The sequence below is a fragment of the Puma concolor genome, chromosome B2, assembly GCF_028749965.1.
Source record: "Puma concolor isolate L17-30 chromosome B2, mPumCon1.1.hap2, whole genome shotgun sequence".
NCBI lineage: Eukaryota > Metazoa > Chordata > Mammalia > Carnivora > Felidae > Puma > Puma concolor.
Genome location: NC_141671.1, coordinates 11810002 through 11832828, shown reverse-complemented (window position 1 = coordinate 11832828; position 22827 = coordinate 11810002). Strand labels below are relative to the sequence as shown.

At 42.4% G+C, this 22827-nt stretch overlaps 1 protein-coding gene across 9 annotated transcripts in view; it reads right to left on the bottom strand.

The window, feature by feature from the left end:
* Positions 1-131: 131 nt before the first annotated feature.
* KIF13A (kinesin family member 13A) overlaps positions 132-22827 on the bottom strand; it is a 219129-nt gene continuing 196433 nt past the window's right edge. For 5 of the 9 annotated variants that reach the window (XM_086706170.1, XM_086706171.1, XM_086706174.1 and 2 more), the window contains 9 exons: positions 22247-22339; positions 21780-21932; positions 20185-20262; positions 16362-16409; positions 15175-15286; positions 13849-14000; positions 13262-13366; positions 4533-5321; positions 132-1761 (listed from right to left, as the gene is read on the bottom strand). In XM_086706170.1, coding sequence (XP_086562296.1) covers positions 1741-1761; positions 4533-5321; positions 13262-13366; positions 13849-14000; positions 15175-15286; positions 16362-16409; positions 20185-20262; positions 21780-21932; positions 22247-22339 — 1551 coding nt within the window. In that variant the 3' untranslated portion in view covers positions 132-1740. Of the gene's footprint in view, positions 1762-4532; positions 5322-12846; positions 12889-13261; positions 13367-13848; positions 14001-15174; positions 15287-16361; positions 16410-20184; positions 20263-21779; positions 21933-22246; positions 22340-22827 lie in introns of all 9 variants that reach the window. The other 4 variants (XM_086706173.1, XM_086706177.1, XM_086706178.1 and 1 more) reach the window with 2 other exon arrangements.

Sequence of the window (22827 nt, the reverse complement as noted above, 5' to 3'; positions counted from 1 at the left end):
TTGGCTGTTACTATTGAATATTGGCTGTTACTATTACCCTTCAAACTATGGAGACACGTATATATACGTACCAATACGGGAAATTAGATCTGAAGCTAATTGGCAGGGTTATTAAAGACAAACAACCGATGTTTTAAAATCTGAATTAGACAGTCTGTATTCTAACACACACACGCACACACAGACACACACACACAATCTGTACCAATTAAATACAATAAAGTTGAAAGGGGATATAAATTACAGTTTTTCTTTTTCTTTTTAAACAGACAATAGTAGAATACTACAGTCGGCTCACTATACACAAAAGTCATCAACAGCAGCTTTTCATTAAAGTCTCCAAAATCTTACTCATTGACTGATGCTAAGAACTGAAAAGAAAAACTTAGAGAATGTACACATTCTCTCTCTCCCACAACACATTTATTGCTGTACATCCACACCGATTTTACAGGCATCTACAGAACGAGCGCAAAAAGTACTTCTGTAAAAATTTCCACATGCATAATCCTTCGACGTCTCCGTTACCAGGAGAACCCTGCCAATGAAGACGTGGACAGCAGGATCACCTGCATTCTATCATCTGCTGCGAGCATGGTGAAGCGGGCACCTGTGAACTTAATAGCTCATCCCATGCCTTCAGTGTTTCCCAGAATGTAAGTAAAATTAACAACAGCAAAACCACATGACGAAAGCTACCGATCCAAAACGAAAAACCACAAAAAGACAAAAATCAACATCCCCTCCCCTCCCCAAACCCAACTCCAGGCATGTCCTTGTGTTCTCTTAACAGTAATACTGCTCTCTGAATTCCCCCTGCCGGCCAGGCCGAACCACAACCCTGGGGTAAGGAAGGCTGGAGTCGGAGCCCCAGGCATTGTCAACAGTTACCCTACAACATCGCACCAGCAGGCGGTGGCCGGGTGGAAGACTAAGGAATATAGCTGTGAGATTTTTCAGTGTGCTTTATGAAACAGGACACAGAACAGCTACATGTGGCCTGGTAGCCAAGAGGAGTGTGGCACCAAACTCACAGTCAGACATATATGTACACACAAAACGAGGGGACAGCAAAAACGTTCAGTCTTATGTAAGTTCTTTGGTTGTAAAGAACGGCATTCTGTAACCTTTTCTGCAAAGAGGGATTCGCAACCTCATTCTTAGGCAATCAGGTCTTTTTCATCTGCTCATGTATAAGCGGTTACCTAAGTGGTTTTGTAACCAAATCCAGTACCTTATGATTTTCTAGAAACCACTCATATCTGCATTTTCGTGTGCAGTCTTGTCTGTCTCCAAACAGACATACTATAGATATACATTTCATATACATCATATATATTATTTATAAAAAAAAAAAAAAGAGCACGGACTCCAGATTCTACAGTAAGAACTGATTAAAATTGTACAAGAATAAAGTTCGCTTGAATCTGTGGAGGTTTCTACACAGTGGGTGTGTGTAGTAATAAGTGCAAACAAAAATACTGCCACTTAATTCAATCCAGGATTTTCGGTTCTCTGGCTTTCCGGAAAAAGCAGAGGCTGCCGATTCCCCCGAGTGACAAAGTGCCAGCTTCTCCCAGCTCGGGAGGAGAAGGCAGGTGGCCCACGAAGCGCTTGGCTTCTCCACGCTGGTCTGGGGTCCCCGGCTGGGCCGCAGCATGTTTTACAGATGGGGCTGGTGCTTTCACGAGGCAGACCGCAACGAAGATGCTGTGGCCTACGGGGAGGCGCTGGCTGCTTTCACCGAGTGCTCTCGCTGCCCTGGAATGCAGACCCTGGTGAGTTCGAGCTCCTGATCCCCGCCCCCCTCCCCCCAATGCCAACACACACACACACACACACACACCCCACATACACACAGGGCCCATTCACAGCCAGACATCACCCACTCAAGGGGCTCTCCCTGAAGGGACCCACAGGATCCACTTTATTATGGAATCCTGTTCTAGGATTCACACTAGACAAAGGAGAAACCTTGCCCCGAAGTGAAGCTTCTAGCAAAAGTGATGACAGAAAGAAGACCCAAAGTTAAAGTAAAAAAGTGTTGTCACAACTTACTAAAACCAAAGAGTATTACAAAAACACTAAAGCAATAAAAAACAAAAACAAAAACACAGGGGCACCTGGGTGGCTCAGTCAGTTAAGCGTCTGACTTCAGCCTAGGTCATGATCTTGCCGTTTCCGAGTTCGAGCCCCACATCGGGCTCTGTGCTGACAGCTCAGAGCCTGGAGCCTGTTTCGGATTCTGTATCTCCCTCTCTCTCTCTGCCCTTTCCCCACTCACACTCTGTCTCTCTCAAAAATAAACATTAAAAAAATTAAAACAAATCACCATAATCCCATGTTACTCTGATACAACAAATATTTTTGTAAATTCCACTTCTATTGTTTTTATTAAAAAAACCTTTTTTTTTAAATGTTTATTTTTGACAGAGAGAGAGAGAGAGAGAGAGAGAGAAACAGAGTGTGAGTGGGGGACGGGCAGAGAGAGAGGGAGACACAGAATCCGAAGCAGGCTCCAGGCTTGGAGCTGTCAGCACAGAGCCCGATGCGGGGCTTGAACTCAACGAACCGTGAGATCACGACTTGAGCCAAAGTCGGACGCCCAACTGACTGAGCCACCCAGGCGCCCCTGTAAATTCCACTTTTAAAAGGCAGGATCTTTGGCAGGAGCACACTATTGTGGAGCCTCTGAAAACAAAAATCAGGTCCTGTTCCCGTTTGTTGGTTCTACGTAATCCAATCAGTGGAACAAGGGGGAAGGATTGTTGTCTCCTCCTCTTCTGTAAGCCCGCGGCCACCCCCTAATATCACTGCAGCAGAGGGGTCTCTGAAGACAGACCCCCCCCCCCTCTGCACTGCACTGAAGCAGCGAGTCAGCAGAGGAGAGCAGCGGCTCCTGGGAACCTGAATTTTGAAGAGGCACCCTCAATACCTCTCGGGAAGTCTGCTGCACACTTAGGTTTGAGAAGCATTAGAATTAGCCCTTGGACTTCACGGAGGAAGGACCGAAAGGCTGATCCAGGCCAGCAATGCAGATTCTGCCTGAAGACCAGAGCAAAGGAAGCCAAAGGCTCTTAAACAAACGGGTCGTTGTTTCATGGGCAAAGAACAGTAACAAGTAACTTTATTCTTAGTCTTATGTTGGGGGAAGAAAGTCTTTTGTTTTTATTGCAAGAAATCACCGTCTGGGTTTTGCAGTTCATTTAGGAGTATGCTGTGTAAGTGATTACACACTGAAATGTTAAGGGCTAGTATGAAAAGGGGGTAAAGCTTGTCGGGGGGGAAAAGCCACCAAACCAGAATAACTTCGTCAGCAAAGCCAAGACCAATGACATCATATCTTTCTAGATTATTTTTCTAGTTCTGTCTGCTCTTTGTTTTGCTAAGTTCTGGCCCTCCCATACCCCTCACTCAGCTGCAGTGGGGGTGTGGGACCAAAACAGTGACCCTGGATGGAAAGAAATGGTGGCTCTCAGGAGCCCAGCCCCCAGAAGTGGATAATCTCTTATTTATATAATTTGCTATTTTCCTTACGAGTGTTAGCAAACATCCACTCTGTTCCATTAGTTTGGGAATTAAACTAAAAAATTAAACTATTAAACTATGAAATTAAACATTATAACCAACCTGGTCACTTCCAAAGCCCAAACTTCAACTCCTCTGGGAATTCACCTATACTTCCCCCAAACATGCTTTTACCTATGGGCACTAAATGACAGTTTTTTAAATCAATTCTACTATGCATGCCTCCCTTCCCCCACGCCCCTTTTTAACACCTCTGAAATTGGGATGTGTCTTACACATTTACTAATGTAATGTGATTTCATTGGAAGTATTTTTTGCAGTGATACATAAAATAATGGTTTATCTAGTAATTACAGAAATCACAGATTTCACGAAATACAGTAGATGCTACCTGAATGCCTTGGGATACCAGTAATTAGACATCTCAGGGAACGGAATATGAGACTGAATGATCTTTAGTCATGTGAATGCTTAATTCGTCACCAACCCACATGCCTGTTAGAAAGGCCACTGGTCCAGGGCACCTGGGTGGCTCAGTTGGTTAAGCATCCAACTTCAGGTCAGGTCATGATCTCGTGAGATCATGGGTCATGGGTTCAAGCTCCAAGAAGGGCTCTGTGCTGACATTGCGGAGCCTGGAGCCTGCTTCAGATTTTCTCTCTCTCTCTCTCTCTCTCTCTCTCTCCCTCTCCCTGCCCCTTCCCCACTCATGCTCTGTGTCTCTCTCTCTCTCAAAAATAAATAAAAAATAGATTAATTAACCTAAAGAAGTTATAAAAAAAAAAGCCACTGGTCCCATATATTCCATCGTCCATCGGACACTGCACAGAGCCAGCTGGGCAGCAGTGAGTTTGCGCTCCAGCGGGCCCATCTTCCCCGTCAGAAGCATCTGAGTGAACCTCTCCTACTAAGTCCTGTGGTGAAGCACCTCTGGGGGTCGGTGCACAATCAGGCAGGCTCCCCAACAGTACAGAACACAGAGGACTGCCTCTGGAATTTATTACCTGTTCATTCTCTGCTGAGGAATGCAGCTGGGCAGGGCCCTGTGGCCCATCTGAGATACTCTTCCTGTCCATTTTATTGGGTAGGTTTCTTCTACTTGAAAGCTCTCCAGAAGAATCCGTCAATCCGTCAAAATCTTTCCCATCAGACACACCCATAAACTCTGTGAAAGAATGGTCCTCAAGGATATCTGTGGTGTGCTCTATGGTCACTTCCCTGGGGCAAAATTCTCTGACTGGTTGGCCATTTCGGTTGGAGCAGGCATCCTGCCCTGAACAGGAGCCAGTCCTACAGAGGGATTTGGAGTTTTTCTCAGGGATGCTTTGGGGTGATGGGCTCCCTTTGGCTAAGGCACTGTTTTCCTTGAGTGGCACCATAATTATCTTCTCTTTAAGCAAGCCTCTTTCTAGTTCTGTCAACTCTTTGTTTGAGGACGGCCTGAAATCATGCCCAAGGGACGGTCCGTAATGCTCACTGGAGTCTGTATCCTTTGTCTGAATGGCTAGCTGGTCCGAGCTGTCACTGGAAGGGACCGCCATGTCGGACAGAGTGGCGTTGGAGGCACTGTGGGAAAAGTAGCCGCTGGTAATACTGCTGGTGGTAGGGCTACGGGACACTTCTTTCTCCAGGACCCTTGAGTTCACCAAATCTACTTTCGAAGAAAACCAATCCCTGTTCTCCAAGCTGGCATTGTAAACACTGAAGTCTGCAAACTCCACGGGCACGTAAGGCTGTGAACTTATCAGCTTCCTGTTAAGAGCTTCCAGATCATTTTCCTCCTCCTCAGAGTCCTATAGTAACGAAGCAAAAGTCACTCATTAGCTCCTTATGGCGACTTTATTGTTGAGACAAGTTTTAAATACATTCCTATTAGGGGCGCCTGGGTGGCGCAGTCGGTTAAGCGTCCGACTTCAGCCAGGTCACGATCTCGCGGTCTGTGAGTTCGAGCCCCGCGTCAGGCTCTGGGCTGATGGCTCAGAGCCTGGAGCCTGTTTCCGATTCTGTGTCTCCCTCTCTCTCTGCCCCTCCCCCGTTCATGCTCTGTCTCTCTCTGTCCCAAAAATAAATAAACGTTTGGAAAAAAAAAAAATTTAATAAATACATTCCTATTAAAGGCATTCACATGTGTAGTGTGCCTGAGTTTGGTTAAATCTTGTCACCTACGGTGGACCCAAGTACAATACTCTCAGAGATCCGTGAGCAAAAACCCACCTAATACGTAGGAGATTTATTTATTCTGCGCTTACTCCCTGCTAATTAGAAATGTTTCCTTCCCTGGTTTAAGTGCAGTGGACTCTTAATTCATTTTAATTGATGATTAGTTTTCAGTTGTGATGATTTCCCTTTGCTAATTAAATGAGGAGAGGGACAGCCAGGGGCAGAGAAGACGTGCCGCTTCATTTGTTCTTACAATCCTTGCTTTGGGAAGCCAAGTGCAGGTAAGCAAGGTAATTTGTATAAGGTTTCTGAGCTATTTTACGGGGAGGGAGGGCAGTAAAATAAAGATCCCAACAATGAAAGGGCCAACGAACATGATTTCAACACCCATTCCTGGTGTTACACTAAACGCTGTAAGGTTGTAAAATACTAACAGTTGGTCTAACGATGAACGCTTTTTAGGGTTTTGGAGAAGCGTGGATAGAGGATTTGGCCAGAGATGAGGAAGGTACTGAGATTTAAATAAAAATCTCCTTTGTCAAGTAGCTTTAGAATTCTGTTTGTGAAGACTGGTATATATGCAGAAGTGGGTATTCTCCATTTCCCAGTCTGTCTCTTTTGTATTTAATGGAAACCAACATAAAACGTGTAGATGTAAATGACAAGGAGCACCTGGCTGGCTCAGTCAGTAGAGCATGCAGTTCTTGATCTTGGGGTCATGAGTGCAAGCCCCACGTTGGATGTAGAGCTTTTAAAAAGAAAAAAAAATGATAACACAATCTAGTCATTTCTAATTAACCTCATAAACAAATATTCCTCTTCTCTGAAAACATGCCTTCCATTCTACGAGTATTCATCAAGCATCCACTGTATGCCAGTCATTGTCCCAAGAACTGGGAATACTAACATTGAACAAAACCAGGCATGGTTCCTGCCCTCATGGAGTTAGGATTTTGGGTCCTTGCTCTTAGAACTATCCTGGACCCTGTTTTGGTGGATGGAAATTTCATTCAGTATAAAAGCAAGGAGACTGTAAAAACCTGGAACCAAAACGTTAACCTTACTCATTAAAGTATCATTTCAAAAGGTTGAGGAGAGAGAGGGGATAGGGAAGGGGAAGAAGAACATGCTTGAAGGATATGGGAGATGGCAGTTCACAAATTAACATAAATTTCATCGACTGAATTTTACAATAATAATTTCTTTTGCGTAAGATGCTAAATGGCTAAATCAATACCTTAATAGTCTTGAGTGCTTCTTAGTTGTTTTTTTTTTTTCTTTTTACTTGAGATTATTACATTTTATTGACACAAAGGATACTTAGGCCACATCACCAAAAAAAATTATGGCAACATCAGTAGTGCCTTTTAAGTTAAATGACAATTTGGAAGTGTTTAAAAACATATGGTCGCTTTTCCTTGACATATATGATTAAGAATATATCTTTTTATCAAAATGTAAAATGCCATCTGGCAGAAGTAACAATTATTTTATTGGCCTTATACATTAAATTAATTCACTGTACTTTAAAGAGGAAATATTTTCCTATTTTTCCTTTTTCTTGTGCTAGATCTATATTTATTTATATATTTATTATATATATACATATATATAATATATATAAAATACTCAAAAGCTGTATAACTCAAAAATTATAATTAGGTATAACAATTAAAACTGATTTTAAATTTTGAACAGAAAACAATGTGTTCCTTAAATTCTTTCCAAACATTCCTTTAAAATTCAAATGGCAACAGCCCTTTTAGCAAACCTCTCAGGTTCAGAAGATACCAAATGAGCAGGGAAGTTTCTCTCTGAGTGTTCCTTAGATTTTAAAATAACTTGAATATAAATTATACAAAAGCATCAGCTGTCTTAATTCCATGGCTATTAATCAAAGGTGAGGGGTACCTGAGTGGCTCAGTTGGTTGAGTGTCCAACTTTGGCTCAGGTCATGATCTCGAAGTTGGTGAGTTTGAGCCCAGAATCGGGCTCTGCACTGACAGCACAGAGCCTGCTCAGGATTCATTCTCTCCCTCGCTCTCTGCCCCTCCCCCACTTGCACTTTCTCTCTCAAAAATAAATAAACTAAAAACACAAAAAAACCCAAAAAACAAAGGTGAATGAGTATCAAATATCACTGGTAAAAATTCCAGAAAATTAGCAAAACAAAATTTTTGGCAACACTAATATCGCCACCTTATTTTAGGCTACATTCTAAATCAAGTAGCATTATTAAAAAAGGGGGAGGGAGGAATGTTTGGAAAGAAGCAAAGATTAGACAGAATTCAATCAGTGGCTTTTGCCCGTATTTTATTGATTCTCTACTTGACATGTTTATTTTTTTTTCTTTTAATTTTCTTAAGTTTATTTATTTTGAGAGAGCGAGAGCGTGAGAGAGTGAGAGAGTGCGCGTGATCAGGGAAGGGACAGAGAGAGAGGGAGAGAGAAAATCTCAAGCAGGCTCTTCAGTGTCAACACAGAGCCTCATGTGGGGCTCCATCTCATGAACCATGAGATCATGACCTGACCCAAGATCAAGAGTTGGTTGTTTTTTTTTTAATTTATTTTTTTAATGTTTATTTTTGAGAGAGAGCGTGTGTGCACACGCAAGCCTGAACAGGGGAAGGCAGAGAAGAGAGGGAGACACAGAATCTGAAGCAGGTTCCAGGCTCTGAGCTGTCAGCACAGAGACTGACATGGGGCTAGAACCCACGAACCATGGGATCATGATCTGAGCCAAAGTCAGATGCTTAATCAACTGAGCCACCCAGGCTCCCCAAAAGTCAGATGCTTAACTGACTGAGCCATCCAGATGTCCCTCTACTTGACATGTTTAGACTCAAAATTGAATTTCTAGTGTTTGTATCCTTAGATTTCTTTCTTCCTTTTTTTGTAAGTAAGCTCTACACCCAATGTGGGGCTCAAACTCACGACCCCAAAATCAAGAGTTGCATTCTTTACTGACTGAGCCACCCAAGTGCCTCCCCCCACCTTTATATTTCCTTTTGACTGAAGCTGGCAAAGAAATATAATTCCCCAAGCCCCGGAATCTCTGATGCAATTAATTACTGAAAAGTTAGTTGTTGAAAAGAAAACCAAATCTTAATATGAGAATTAGTAACTTGGAGCCCTTTTTATGCCTGAAGTTATGTCTTCTCAAGACCGAGGAAAGGCCTGTCACCCTAAAACACAACTTTGCTGAATGAAATATTCAATCATAGTTTACTGTGTAGAAACAGGTACACATTTATCAAACTCACAAAGATAAAAAGTGATTCCTAAAGGACTAGAAGGAGCTTTATAAAACTGAAGAGTCTACAAAACCACCAAGAGATTAAGTTCAAATAGGGATCAGTCCATAGTGTTGCACCTGGGATGGGACTGGGGGAGGGGAATGACCCAAAGAGAGAGGCTAGAGGAGTTGGGGCAAGTTATTTCAAAAATGAAAAAGAAAACTCAGTAGAGATTAAACATTTCCCAACATGTAAACCAGACTGAAGGCTTATTGAGTTATTGCCTTCAAGGAGAAAAAACAGGACTTAAAATTGGCTTAAACTGTGCCATAAGGGAATTTGGTTAGACAGACTTTCTACTCCAGAAATATTTATCATTGTATCTTCAAGGAGACTAAGCTAAGCACCTTCCTACTATGTCTTAAGGACAAAAAAGGTTTAAAACCCTGCCCAAAAGTGAAGCATGGAGTCAAGTTCTCAAGTCTCTCTATAGCTACAGTCTTCATGATTTGATTTTTGCAATTCAGTTCATGCAGCTGATATTTACCTATAGACAACATACCTTGACTTTTAAGAAGGGATCATAACCCACATTAAAGCAGTGACTCTTGGCAAGGAGTTTCACTTGATCAAAGTCACTTTTACTTCCACATGGAATGGGGTCTGTGTTGTCCACACAGGGAGATGGTCTCTTTTCAGAAGGACTGTATCAGCCTAGGGCCCCAGTACTTCTGTCCATGGTACTAAAAGGCGGGCAGCCTTTTTTAGAAACAGCAGCAGCAGGGCAACTAAAACTGCACTATTTGGGGGAGCATCTGGAGTCCTTGGGGTCAGCCCAATTGTGCTGAGGGATGACGGAGCCTTTGTTCTTATGCTGTCATTAACCGTGAGACTTTGGGCATGACCCTCATCTGTAAAACGGAGAAATAAACTATATGCTGTCTATGCAAGACCCAAGAGAGGGAGAAGTGATTTCCTTTCTAATCTTCTCTCTGCTTAATGACTTAAAAAGATAGACTCCAAAGGCATGTTGTTGCCTTTATGTTATTTAAACAAGACATGAAGTACATTTGTGTATCTTCCCAAATTGATCAGACAACACACTGTGCTTTAAGAATTAAGCCTCAGGGGCGCCTGGGTGGCGCAGTCGGTTAAGCATCCGACTTCAGCCAGGTCACGATCTCGCGGTCCGTGAGTTCGAGCCCCGCGTCAGGCTCTGGGCTGATGGCTCAGAGCCTGGAGCCTGTTTCTGATTCTGTGTCTCCCTCTCTCTCTGCCCCTCCCCCGTTCATGCTCTGTCTCTCTCTGTCCCAAAAATAAATAAACGTTGAAAAAAAAAATTTAAAAAAAAAGAATCAAGCCTCAGTAGGCTGAGTAGCTCAGTCTGTTAAGCATCCGCCTCTTGATTTTGGCTCACATCATGATCTCACAGTTTGTGGGTTTGAGCCCCACATCAGGCTCCGTACTGGTGGTGCAGAGCCTGCTTGGAATTCTCTCTCTCCCTGCCGCTCTCCTGCTTGCGTGCAAGCACTCTCTCTCAAAATAAATGAACTTAAAAAAAATTTTTTTAAATAAAAGAATCAAGACTAGCTATATGTAACTACATTCTATTTGAAACTATCAGAAATTATTTCAAACTCCGTTGATGAGACCAAACCACTGATTCACCCTCGGATTTTTCAAGAGTGTAAAAGGAAAGAGAGTGAATGGGAAACAAAAGGATAAAGCAGTGTATGTCCATTTGTAAGAGGAGAAATAAAATGAAAGCTTCCCACAGAGAATTAGAACCTCAGATCAAGCAATACCCTTAAAATCTACCAGAACATCCTGGAAAAGCCAGAACTATCTGAAATAAATCAAGCAGTTCAATAGTTTCAGAGATGAAGAGTCAGAGACAGATTTCTTTCTCTTTTTTTTTTTTTTATTAAAAAAACTTTTTAAAAAAAGTTTTATTTATTTAAATAGTTTCTACATCCAATGTGGGGCTCAAAGTCATGACCCCAAGATTAGGAGTCATATGCTCTTCTGACTAAGCAGCCAAGAACCCCTCTTTCTCTTAAAAAAAAAAAAATATATATATATATATGTGTGTGTGTGTGTGTGTATATATGAGACAGAGGAGGGAAGGAGAGATCTCGAGTCGGGGAGGAGCACAGAGAGAGGGAGAGAGAGAGAATCCCAAGCAGGCTCTGCACTGTCAGCATGGAGCCCGATGCAGGGCTTGAACTCATGAACTGTGAAATCATGACCTGAGCCAAAGTTGGACGCTCAACTGATTGTGCCACCCAGGAACCCCTCTTTCTCCTTTTTTAAAGATTTTGTCATTATTGTTTGGTGCCAGGTTTCTAAGGAGAGTAGAGGTCATTCTCTCAAGTTTCCAGCAATAAAAATGGTACCCTCAAACCCTACTCAGTAGACTTCAAGGTGCATGCAACCACACAGAGGCTAAGTGCTGCTTGAGAGTTGCTGGGTTAAGAGAAGCCAGTTCCATCCTACCCTCTGCTAGCTAAAAGTCCTGAAATGGGTTTTATGTAAAAATAATACAAGGAAAGTAAAGAAAATAATAAAGAGGCAAACTCTATCAACAGTGAAACCATCTGCTGGGTAGTCCCAGAAGGGTCATCCAGCAGTCTCCTGATGGTGTGTTCTACCAGAATGGATTGTTACAAGAAGTTTAAATTTACTACCCATGCATCATGGTGGTAGGTTCCACATCATCCAACAGATCCAACCAGCCAGAGAGCCAGAGAGTTTGCAGGGGTCATGAGCTAGCTACTTGGCCTTTTCAGCCCATGCTGCAGCCTTATTAATTAAGCAGGGAGGTCAAGTAAGTGAATGAGCAACATATTAGGATTTAGAGATGTAGGGGCAGGTGTTGATGTTCACCCTCTTTTCCAGCAGGAACTATGGTGGAGACTTGGGACTGAGGGGCAGGGAGAACACAGAAGCAACGGTGGGGAGAGAGACAGAGGGGAGGGGGAAATGGTGCCTTTTCTTCTGTCCTCCACAGACAGGAGGAATGAGAAGGTCATTTCCTAAGGCCTGTGAGCTCTCCAAGCATGCAGGTGCATGGCCAACTGCATTCCGGGTTAAGTTCCTGTTAGGTTCACACAGTGAGCAGCAGGAGCCCATTTTAGGACCTTTAGAGGACCTCACACCCCGGAGTCTTTGGACCAGGTCTGACATGTGCAGCTGGGAAAGGAAACCTCCCACGGGCTGCCCACAGATCAGACTGTCCTCAGATGGAAACACCAACCAGCTCTGTCTTGTTCCAAGCTGCTTTACTTTTTCAAAGCCCAGGAAGCCACAGGAGAGTGAAAGCTCAGACACAAGAAAACTGTTTCCAGGTCTGGGAATACAGTTTGTTTTTTTATTTTATTTTTTTTAAGTTTATTTATTTTGAGAGAGCATGAGCAGGGGAGGAGCAGAGAGAGGGAGAGAGAGAATCCCAAGCAGGCTCCACACCGTCAGTGCAGAGCCTGATGCGGGGCTTGAACCCACAAACCGTGATATCATGACCTGAGCTGAAACCAAGTGTCAGACGCTTAACCGACTGAGCCGCCCAGGCACCCTACAGTTTGATTTTTAAATTGAGGTATCACATATAATCCCCCGTGCCAGGTATAACAGCGTCTTAAAAACGATTTGCAAATGTGTAATTTGAAAACCAAGAGCTGGGGAAGGGCATTTTACAGGCAGAGTTTCAACCTACCTGTGGCTGAAATACAGATAAGCCATCCCAAGAGCCAGCCTGACACTGAGGGGGTTGGGACCTATTTTGCCGCCTGAGGTGCTGAGGCGGTAACGGGGGCAGTGAGGGTTTGCAGCACGGCTTCAAGCTGCAGAATCAGCTTAGCGGGAGCATCAGGCGACACGAAAGGAGCTTTCAAACATCCCCACAGCTAAGTGCATGATTACTCACTGCAAGTAAGTGCAACTCCTCTAGGTAGATTAACTTCAGAATCTGGGCAGTATGCAGAGACACATTAGAAAGATCCAGAATCAGTTAAAGCGATCTCTTTGTTACCCTTTTCAAAGACTAGAATCAGTAAGAGTGCCTTTTCCCCTTTTTCTAAGCAAGTTGATACTAAGCAAATAAATAAATAAATAAATAAATAAAATAGAGTGAACACTTAGAAGAATCAAAGGTCATGGCCACATTCATGCAACATTTCATTGCCAGTGATCACATTGTTTTCTTAAAAAAAAAAAAAAAGAGAGAGAGAAAGACCCAATACATTATCTTAATTTCTTCTTAAAGGATTTGGATGATTGTCTGTGAAAGGGCCTTAAAACCCACCACCAGGCAATACGACAGAAATGGTTCTGGAACTTACAATCTTCTTCTCACGTTTGCTATTGTGCTCTAGTAGCATGTTGCTGCCATTGCTTCCCGAGGGCACAATGCAGCCAGGGTTATGTGGCTGAGGTGGAGGCATGCTCTGCAAAGGTTAAGACACACAGATGCATCACACACAGAAGACGCCGACAGCCGAAATACACGGTTAAGTACGTGCAAGTTAGCAAAGCAACACAAACACTTGTATTCCACAGGAGTAGTGCGGAGATTTCGCAGGCCGAAGTTAAAACCACTGATGAAGTCTGACAAGACTACACAGACTAATGGCAAATAGCATAACTGGTTTTATCAAAAAAAAAAAAAAAAAAAAAAAAAAGCCCATACTATTTTCCAAACACCGAGGGAACATCTTTCTCACATGGAACGTTAAAAAAAAATACTTTGAAAAGCCGTAAGCAGAAAGAAAATAACAGCAATAACAACACACAACAAGTTCCCCCGTGACCCTGGGTGACCCACACGTGTCTACACGCAGCGCCCAGGTTGTTAATGCACACTGTCGCTGCTCCCCAGGCAACACAATTCTGTTCTTGTTTACGCGGTACAGAGAACTCTGGCACTTACCTCCTGGCTTAGAAGAGGCCTCGCTTCAAGAGCTATCCTTTTCTTATGCTCCTCTTTTACAGGCATCAGGGGTTTGAAAAACTTTGGCGGCTGGGGAGAGAATGCTTTAAAAGGACTGACTGTTAAGGCGTGAGGGTTCTCGGATGTACAACCTGGGAAGGACAGACAGGCATGAATTCACAGGCACAGAGCACTTTACCCAGCGCACAGAAAGCACAGTCATCACCTAGCTAGAGGAGGAGGATCTGGTGTAACAAAGAAATTAAAATGCTGATATTTGGCTAATGATTCAGACAGATGTGGGCAAGAATGGAGATGTATCTACCGAGTCACAAAGAGTCATCAAAGGACTGGGCGGCATTGAAGAAAGCAGAACCTAAATTTTCTACCTTCTTTTCAAGATCCAGCTTGAAGCACCACCTATTAGAGCGATTTCAACTCATGCTGATTTTCCAATGCTCCGAATTCCTGGACGCTATTGTCCGTACATGCATTTGGGCTCCTTACCATTTATTATCTAATTTTCCATGTATCTCATTCCACAGTTAGAATTTAGGATCTAGAATGGTACCTTTTTGTATCTTTCACTGCATACAGCAAGTAGAGGCTCAATAAACATTCAACGAATGGATCCTGTATAAATTTTCTTGCAAGCCCCTTTTCTCCCAAGCCACCCTGGCTCCATATGGCTGAGGAACAATTCCTCTTTCCTGCTTTCACTCATTTCTGGCCGTTTAGGGCCTCTTTTCCTCCTGTATTTTCTTCCCAATTCTCTGGTACAGTGTCATTTAGTAGGTAAAATATAAGCTGATTTACGTATTCAGAGAATGCTGTTCCTCTCAGGGCACTGGAAGATTACACAGTTAAGGAATAATGCTGTCACTGATCAACCTCATTTCTGGTGTCATTTTTGGAACCGCTCGGGGAATCAAAAATTTCTTGTAAAAATCTTTTGAGTACAAAAACCTCACACGGGTAGATAGTCTTTTGGTAAAGAATGAAGTCTAACCATAATGTAATAGATTTGTGTGCATCTCAAAACTGACTTCAAATTCAGGAAATGATGTGGGAAAAAGGATTTGAAAATTCTAACGTGCTACACAAAAAGCCGATTATTATTATTATCTGGAAGATATACTGGCTACAAAGCAAAAAGAAATCAAATAAGTGAACGTGACATATTCTATTCAAGAAGACAGTTTAGAAACATCCAGCCCACTAAGAATTTCAGGTTCCTATCTTATTATATGCCACTTACAAAAGGATCCCCCCGCCCCATGCTTTTCCTAGAAATTATAAAGAAAGAACATGGAAAAACAATCTCACCACTACTTTCTTTACTCCTTCGAGGCGAATCCCTGGGTAAAGTTCCATAACAGGCTATATCTTGGTAACTGGAGCTGTAGTTAGACATGTCTAATTGGTTCTCTAACCAACCCTACAAGGAAAAGACATGGGTTAACTGCAATTAAGTTCCTTTAAAAATGAGAAATGAAGCCCAGAATTGAGTTTTGTTCTAATTTTTAAAGGCAGTGTGTGCGCTTCTTTATTTTTATTGTAAAATATTTCCAACATATAGAAAAGTATGAATGGCTGAATAACATGACCAATGCTGTCATACCCAAGATACAGCTAGAGTGTTAATGTTAATCCTGTATCATGTTTGTTCAAGACTTAATAAAATCATTATGAACAGAGTAAAATCCCCTCCTGAACCTCTAAGGTCCCATTCATTTTCCTTCCTCCCCAGAGGCAGCCACTTGTATAAATTTGGTGCGTTATCTAGGATGACTGGGTAATTTAAAGACCACAATGAAACACTTTTCAGGGTGAAATGGTTCCACTGATAATTTTGCCTGGGTAGCAGGCATACACTGGGATTGCCCCAGACATACTAGGTGGTATGGTTACTCTACTCCATATGCCTGAGATTTAAAAGTATCAAACTGGCATAAGATATGGGTATACTGGAGAGAGAAAATTTGTATGTATCATATAAGTTTATTTAATCTTACTCCAACTTCTCAGGAGTTGGCTGCCGCTAAAGACTAGATTTTAAACTTCTTGAGGGCATAATCTGTGCTTCTATTCTTTGAATCACTTAGTCCCTGGCATAGGGACATATATACAATATATGTTCCAAGAAATACTTGCTGAGTAAGGTGATGTTGTAATATGTCCTTACTTTTAAATCCCCAATTTTACCTACTTGAAATAATTTTGATTTTGCTAGGGTAGATATAATACCTTCTTAAAGCATTGAGTTAGACCCGTTAACACACAGATATTCAATTATGTGTAGTATTAGCTTGATACGGCAAATATGCTAACTTACAACGTAACACTGAGTGCACAGCAATTTCATATCCACTATTTGAACTTGGAAATGGACATGTAGAGACAATAATCTGAATAAGATTGAGATAGGAAATCCTGAGATTTTCAAAACACCAGGATATCCTAAATTTTCAGACTTAGATTCTGTTAATAATCTAGCCATGGTAAGTGCACACCTTATCATCTTCATCAAAGCCGGAAAGGTCTGGTCGGCTGGAGGAGACCTGTAAGAGGGCAATGGTTTTATCAACGTAGTTCATATGTGTAACATAAACTACATATATAGAAATGTAGTGTCGCATTTACAATTGAAACCTGTATGACCTTCTCACGTCCCTCTTTATTCTGCAGTCCTCAGGTGTAACAACTACCCTTAATTTGGGGTTTATTATTCCCACACCAGCTTCTATAGTTACTTATATACATAAAATGGATGTACACATAAAAATATATGCACATCTTATACATAAAAGTATTACTATATGCACACATAATATATATTTTTTGCGTATTTTTTTTTCAACGGTTTTATTTATTTTTGGGACAGAGAGAGACAGAGCATGAACGGGGGAGGGGCAGAGAGAGAGGGAGACACAGAATCGGAAACAGGCTCCAGGCTCCGAGCCATCAGCCCAGAGCCTGACGCGGGGCTCGAACTCACGGACCGCGAGATCGTGACCTGGTTGAAGTCGGACGCTTAACCGACTGCGCCACCGAGGCGCCCCATGCGTATTTTTATAATGAAAAAAAGTGGTATCTTACCATGGTCTTTTTAATTAGTCTCATAATTTATTTGTTCTATTCTGGATAGATATGTAGGCCACTTCCAATTTTTGTCAGTTACAAACTATAATGAAATAAATTATTGTTACGGTCCCTAAGTACCACTCTAGCTGTACCCCACAATGATTGACATGTATACAATTTCGGCATTATTTAGTTCTAAATATATCCTATGTTTCTTTTTAAGTCTGTTTATTTATTTAAGTAATCCCTACATCCAACGTGGGGCTTGAATTCATGACTGCGAGATCAAGAGTCACGTGTTCTACCGACTGAGCCAGCCAGCCAGGCGCCCCCATCCTATGTTTCTATGAGACGCTCTAGAAGTTATACTAAGGCATGGAAACCCTGGGCTGCAGATAAGGTTTGTGTGCCTTCCACTTGCTCTTCCATAGCAATTTTACGGTCAGCTTATGAAATCCTATAGGAGATTATGTGGGAAATTTATAGATCAGTTTAAGGAGATGTGCCAACTCTTTGACACTGTGTGCTTCCATCAATGAACACAGTCTGTCTCTCCACGAATTTAGGCTTCATTTATGGTGATAACTGCATTGAGATTTTCTGTCTTCTTGATTCGGTTTTTGTAGGAAAATTCCATTTTGTTGAAGCTTTTACATTTACTGGTATAACGTTATTCATGGTTTGCTCTTAAGGCTGTCTAAATCTCCATTCTGTTTCTAGTGATATGTCCATTTTTATTTCCAATAATATTTGAATTATTCTCCCAATATTTTTTCTTCCCCAATGAAACTTAAGTAGAAGTCAGTGCATTTGACCAGTCTTTCCAAAAGCCTGCTTTCCAGCTTTGTTGATTCCATTGTTAGTTTTCTATTTCATACACCTATGTTCTAATCTTTATTATTTCCTTCTTTATTAGGATTCTGCTCTAGCATTTATTATTACCTTAACATTTTTTAATTCTGATTTTGTTTAATTTAAAAATTATCTATCCATAAATATTTCTCTGTGAATCTGTAAAAAATACAGAATTCCTCCTCCCTTTAAAAAAACAATAACCACAAGGGCACCTGGGTGACTTGGTCAGAAGAGCACATGACTCTTGATCTTGGGGTCATGAGTTTGATTAAAAAAAACAAAACAAACATAAACATAATACCATTATCACATCTTAAAAAAATTAAGGGATTCCTAAATAGTATCAGATATCTTCCAGTGTTCAAATGTCTCATAAACATTTTCAATGAACTCTGAATCAGGATCACAACAATTTGTACATCGCAATCAGAGGGTGTATTTTGTCTCTTAGGGGTTTTCCCTTTTCTAGGTCATTTGTTCCCATAAAGTTTCCCTCTTGCTGAGTCCCCATTGTGTCATTTAACATTCTCTTCTGTCCCCTGTAACTACTTAGCAGTTAGATTCAGAATCTTAGAGCAGGATCATTTTTTAGGGGGCTGGAGGTGGACAGAATACTTCATAGGGGGTCTGTCTACATCCTTGTAGCATAGATGTTTCCCTCGTTGTTTTTCACTCTTCTTTTTTTTTTTTTTTAATTTTTTTTTTTTTAACGTTTATTTATTTTTGAGACAGAGAGAGACAGAGCATGAACGGGGGAGGGGCAGAGAGAGAGGGAGACACAGAATCGGAAGCAGGCTCCAGGCTCTGAGCCATCAGCCCAGAGCCCGACGCGGGGCTCGAACTCACGGACCGCGAGATCGTGACCTGAGCTGAAGTCGGACGCTTAACCGACTGCGCCACCCAGGCGCCCCTCACTCTTCTTTTTAATACAAGAGCCATACATCCCTAATAGTAGCTCACTGTTCTTTCATTTTCCCTACTGTCTAGTATTTGGCTCTGTAAGCGGAGTAACAGGGAATTCAGAGCCCAGTTTCTGTCTAACTACCACTTCCAACCACATCCCACAAGTACTGGTACATGTACCCATTTTTATTATCATTTTGTTCTAAATACATCCTGATTTCCATTACGCTCTCTTCTTTGATACCTAAAACTTAATTAAAAGACCATTTTTTTTTTCAATTTACACATTTAGAAAATACAGAAATACACATCGTTTCGACCCTACCCTTCCTCCCAAATTTACAAGAGCTGGAATCTTTATTGTGCCCCACTCATTTCTTTTTGCTTAACCTACCCAAAATGCTTTTCATAAATAAAACCAAGAAAACTGCTGAATTAATTTATGTTGTGGATTTTTTACATACGTGGCATGAGGCTCCCATTATCAGTTTCTAATAACTGCACTGTGGTCAGAAGTAACCTGTACAAAAACGATTATGGGGGGGGCGCCTGGGTGGCTCAGTTGGTTGAGCGACCGACTTCGGCTCAGGTCATGATCTCACGGTTTGTGAGTTCAAGCCCTGCATCGGGCTCTGTGCTGACAGCTCAGAGCCTGGAGCCTGCTTCCGATTCTGTGTCTCCCTTTCTCTCTCTGCCCCTCCCCCACTCATGTTCTGTCTCTGTCTCAGAAACATTAAAAAAAAAAATTAAAAAAAAAAAACGATTATAGGGATTGTCTGGGGCTGCATTGTGGCCTGCCGTATGACAACTTTTATCAATGTCCGCCATGTTTTCAATCACTTCCAGGCAATTCTGGAGAGGAGGAAGGCAAGGATGCTGTGCTTTTCCTTGGCAGGATCTTACACCCTGCTGCTTCTGGAAAAGAGACTGCTTTGCAACTGTCCATGCCCTAGTCTGTCCTTTCTTCCCATGACAGTGTTCCCCTGCACTAGAAGCAGTTTCTGTCAACTGGATTTTCCAGATGAACCAGTTGGGGAACAGAATCCAGTGGTCAGGGGAGAGACCAGGAACTAGAGGAGTGTCTACATGAAGGTGCCTGGAGCCCTGTCACACTGATGGGCAGCCCAGTAGAATCCACCAGGGCAGCTTGAACAGGGCATAGAAACGGACTCACGAGCAGCAGCCAGGATTTTTAGCTGTCTCTACCATCCTTAAACCAACTACATGCATTTATGTCTCAAGAAACTTCTTTCAAGGACATAACTCTATGACCAGGAATCCGTAAGATCCTACTCAAGGCTCAGTCATGTGACCATACCAGCGCTCTCTGCTGTGGTTCCCTAGGAGAGGACAGGCTTGGTGCTGCGGGATGCCCACACCTCCTGTGGGAGGCCCACAGGGCCTACTCCCGCCTGACTCCAGACCCCTTACGCACCGCCCCCACACCCTGACACACGGCCAGGACTCAGCAGAGCCTCAGCAGGGTGCACTTACATTGTGAACGTTTGGCGTGCTTAGGCTCCTCCGGAGATGCCGAGCTTTCGTGGACAGTGCTTCTTTGACCGTGACCGCCTGTAAGATTTCACGATAGCATTTATTTTTTTTTCCTTCTGATAACAAAAATAACATACATTTAGTGTGGAATGTTTAGAAAATATAGAAATACGCATCATTTCGACCCCACACTCCCTCCCAAATTTACAAGAGCTGGGATCTTTATTGTACCCCACTCATTTCTTTTTCCTTAACCTACCAAAAATGCCTGTCATAAATAAAACCAAGAAAACTGCTGAACTGATTTATGTTGTGGATTTTTTACATAGGTAGGCAGAGAAAACGCAGAGGTACCCGTAAGTATAGATGTCATTTGCAAAACCACAGTCAACTTTTATGCTGTTTGTACTTTATTCATGCAGCAATTTTGGTGGGACTCCCACTAAAGGAAGGGTTTTCTGCCAGATGCCATTTTTTTTTTTTAATTATTAAAAAAAAAATTTTTTTTTTTTTAACGTTTATTTATTTTTGAGACAGAGAGAGACAGAGCATGAACGGGGGAGGGTCAGAGAGAGAGGGAGACACAGAATCTGAAACAGGCTCCAGGCTCTGAGCTGTCAGCACAGAGCCCGACGCAGGGCTCGAACTCATGGACCGTGAGATCATGACCTGAGCCGAAGTCGGACGCTTAACCGACCAAGCCACCCAGGAGCCCCCCAGATGCCAATCTTAGAACTTTTGTTGCTCACAAGGCACTTTCCAGTAACTTCAACTATTGCCTCCATGGATGACAATTCCTGTCTTAGAGTTCTACTACCTAGACTACATTCACCTGAATGTCCTGTTGTTGTTACAGAAGTTAACCTGGACCCCAAAATTAGGGAGATGGTAATAGCATGTGGTTAAACCTGTGGACTTAGGAGTCAAGCCCTCCAAGGTTTACAACTGACTTTGTACCACTTGTTAGCTGTGTAGCCTGTGGCGGGTTAGCTTATTACCATGGCCTCAATTTTCTCACTTACCAAAGGAGATTGTGACAGTGTTTATTTCCCTCCTAGGGTGATTTTGCAGATTAAATGAAAGACTGTATTTAAATCACTCAGGCACAGTACTTCCAGAGAAGGTGTTTGATAAAATGTAGACATTATTTTAATTTTTGGTAATACTATTTTGTCCAAGTAACTACATCATATATATATGTATGTATGTATGTATGTATGTATGTATGTATGTATGTGTGTGTGTATGTTTATTCATTTCTGAGAGACAGAGGCAGAGTGTGAGTAGGGGAAGGGCAGAGAAAGAGGGAGACACAGAATCTGAACCAGGCTCTGAGCTGTCAGCACAGAGCCTGACGTGGGGCTCGAACCCACAGACCATGAGATCATGACCTGAGCCAAAGCTGGACACTTTACCGACTGAGCCACCCAGGCGCTCCTCAAAGTAACTACTTTGTCTAATGAGACTGCTACTCAAGTCTTCCTTCTCTCACAGACTCAGAGGGAAGGTGTTTGGTAAATAAATTCATCTTTGTCCATGTGGAGGGGAAAGGGCTGGTGATCTCATCCTCTGGTCCAGATACTGCTGTTACTTGCCTGCCGCAGCCGTTCAAGACTCAGAATGTTCTCCACCTGCAGCACGCCTCGCGTGTACTTCTCAATGTAGGTCTCCCCATCGGAAGTGCCCTCGTTTTCACTCCTTGCTGCCATGAGAGCCAGTGTTTCCCGGTCCTCAATTTCCTCTGTTGCCTGAAAGGACAAGGCAATGACAATGCTTTTGTGTGAATCATCTTTTTATCCAAACTGTGGTGAGGAAGTGATTTAGATGTTCTAAGAATTAACATATTCTCCAATACCTGTATTTCTTTCTTTCTTTTTTTTAAAAATAGGCTTCCTGCCCAATGCAGAGCCCAATGTGGTGCCCAATGAGGGGCTTTGAACTCACAACCCTGAGATCAAGACCTCAACTGAAATCAAGAGTCAGACGCTTAACCAACTGAGCCACTGAGGCACCCCTCCAATACTTGTATTTTGATATTTCTAAAAAGTAATATGTATTTTACCTTTGGTATATTGGATACTAATTCATAGGTGACACCACAGGAATAAAGTATATTCTTCAACGATATTCTCCTCTTCAAACTCTGGGTGAAACTCTGCCAAGGAAAGGAAAACCGAATTAAGCGATATGAAATACTATATATGTTATTCAGCCTTTTACAGATTGCAGAAACATTATCAAGGACTACATTTTTTTTTTTTTAATTTTTTTTAACGTTTATTTATTTTTGAGACAGAGACAGAGCATGAACGGGGGAGGGTCAGAGAGAGAGGGAGACACAGAATCGGAAGCAGGCTCCAGGCTCTGAGCCATCAGCCCAGAGCCCGAAGCGGGGCTCGAACTCACGGACCGTGAGATCGTGACCTGAGCCGAAGTCGGACGCTCAACCGACTGAGCCACCCAGGCGCCCCAAGGACTACATTTTTGATGTGCATACAATACCCAGAAAAATAAAACCAAAAAAATCCTTGTCTCTGACTCTGAAGGACAACAGTGTCCAGCTGTCATTTGGGGATCAGATAACAGAATCTGCAGCCCATCCAGGGATTTGGGGGGCTGCTCTTCTCCCCCATGGGCAGCCTT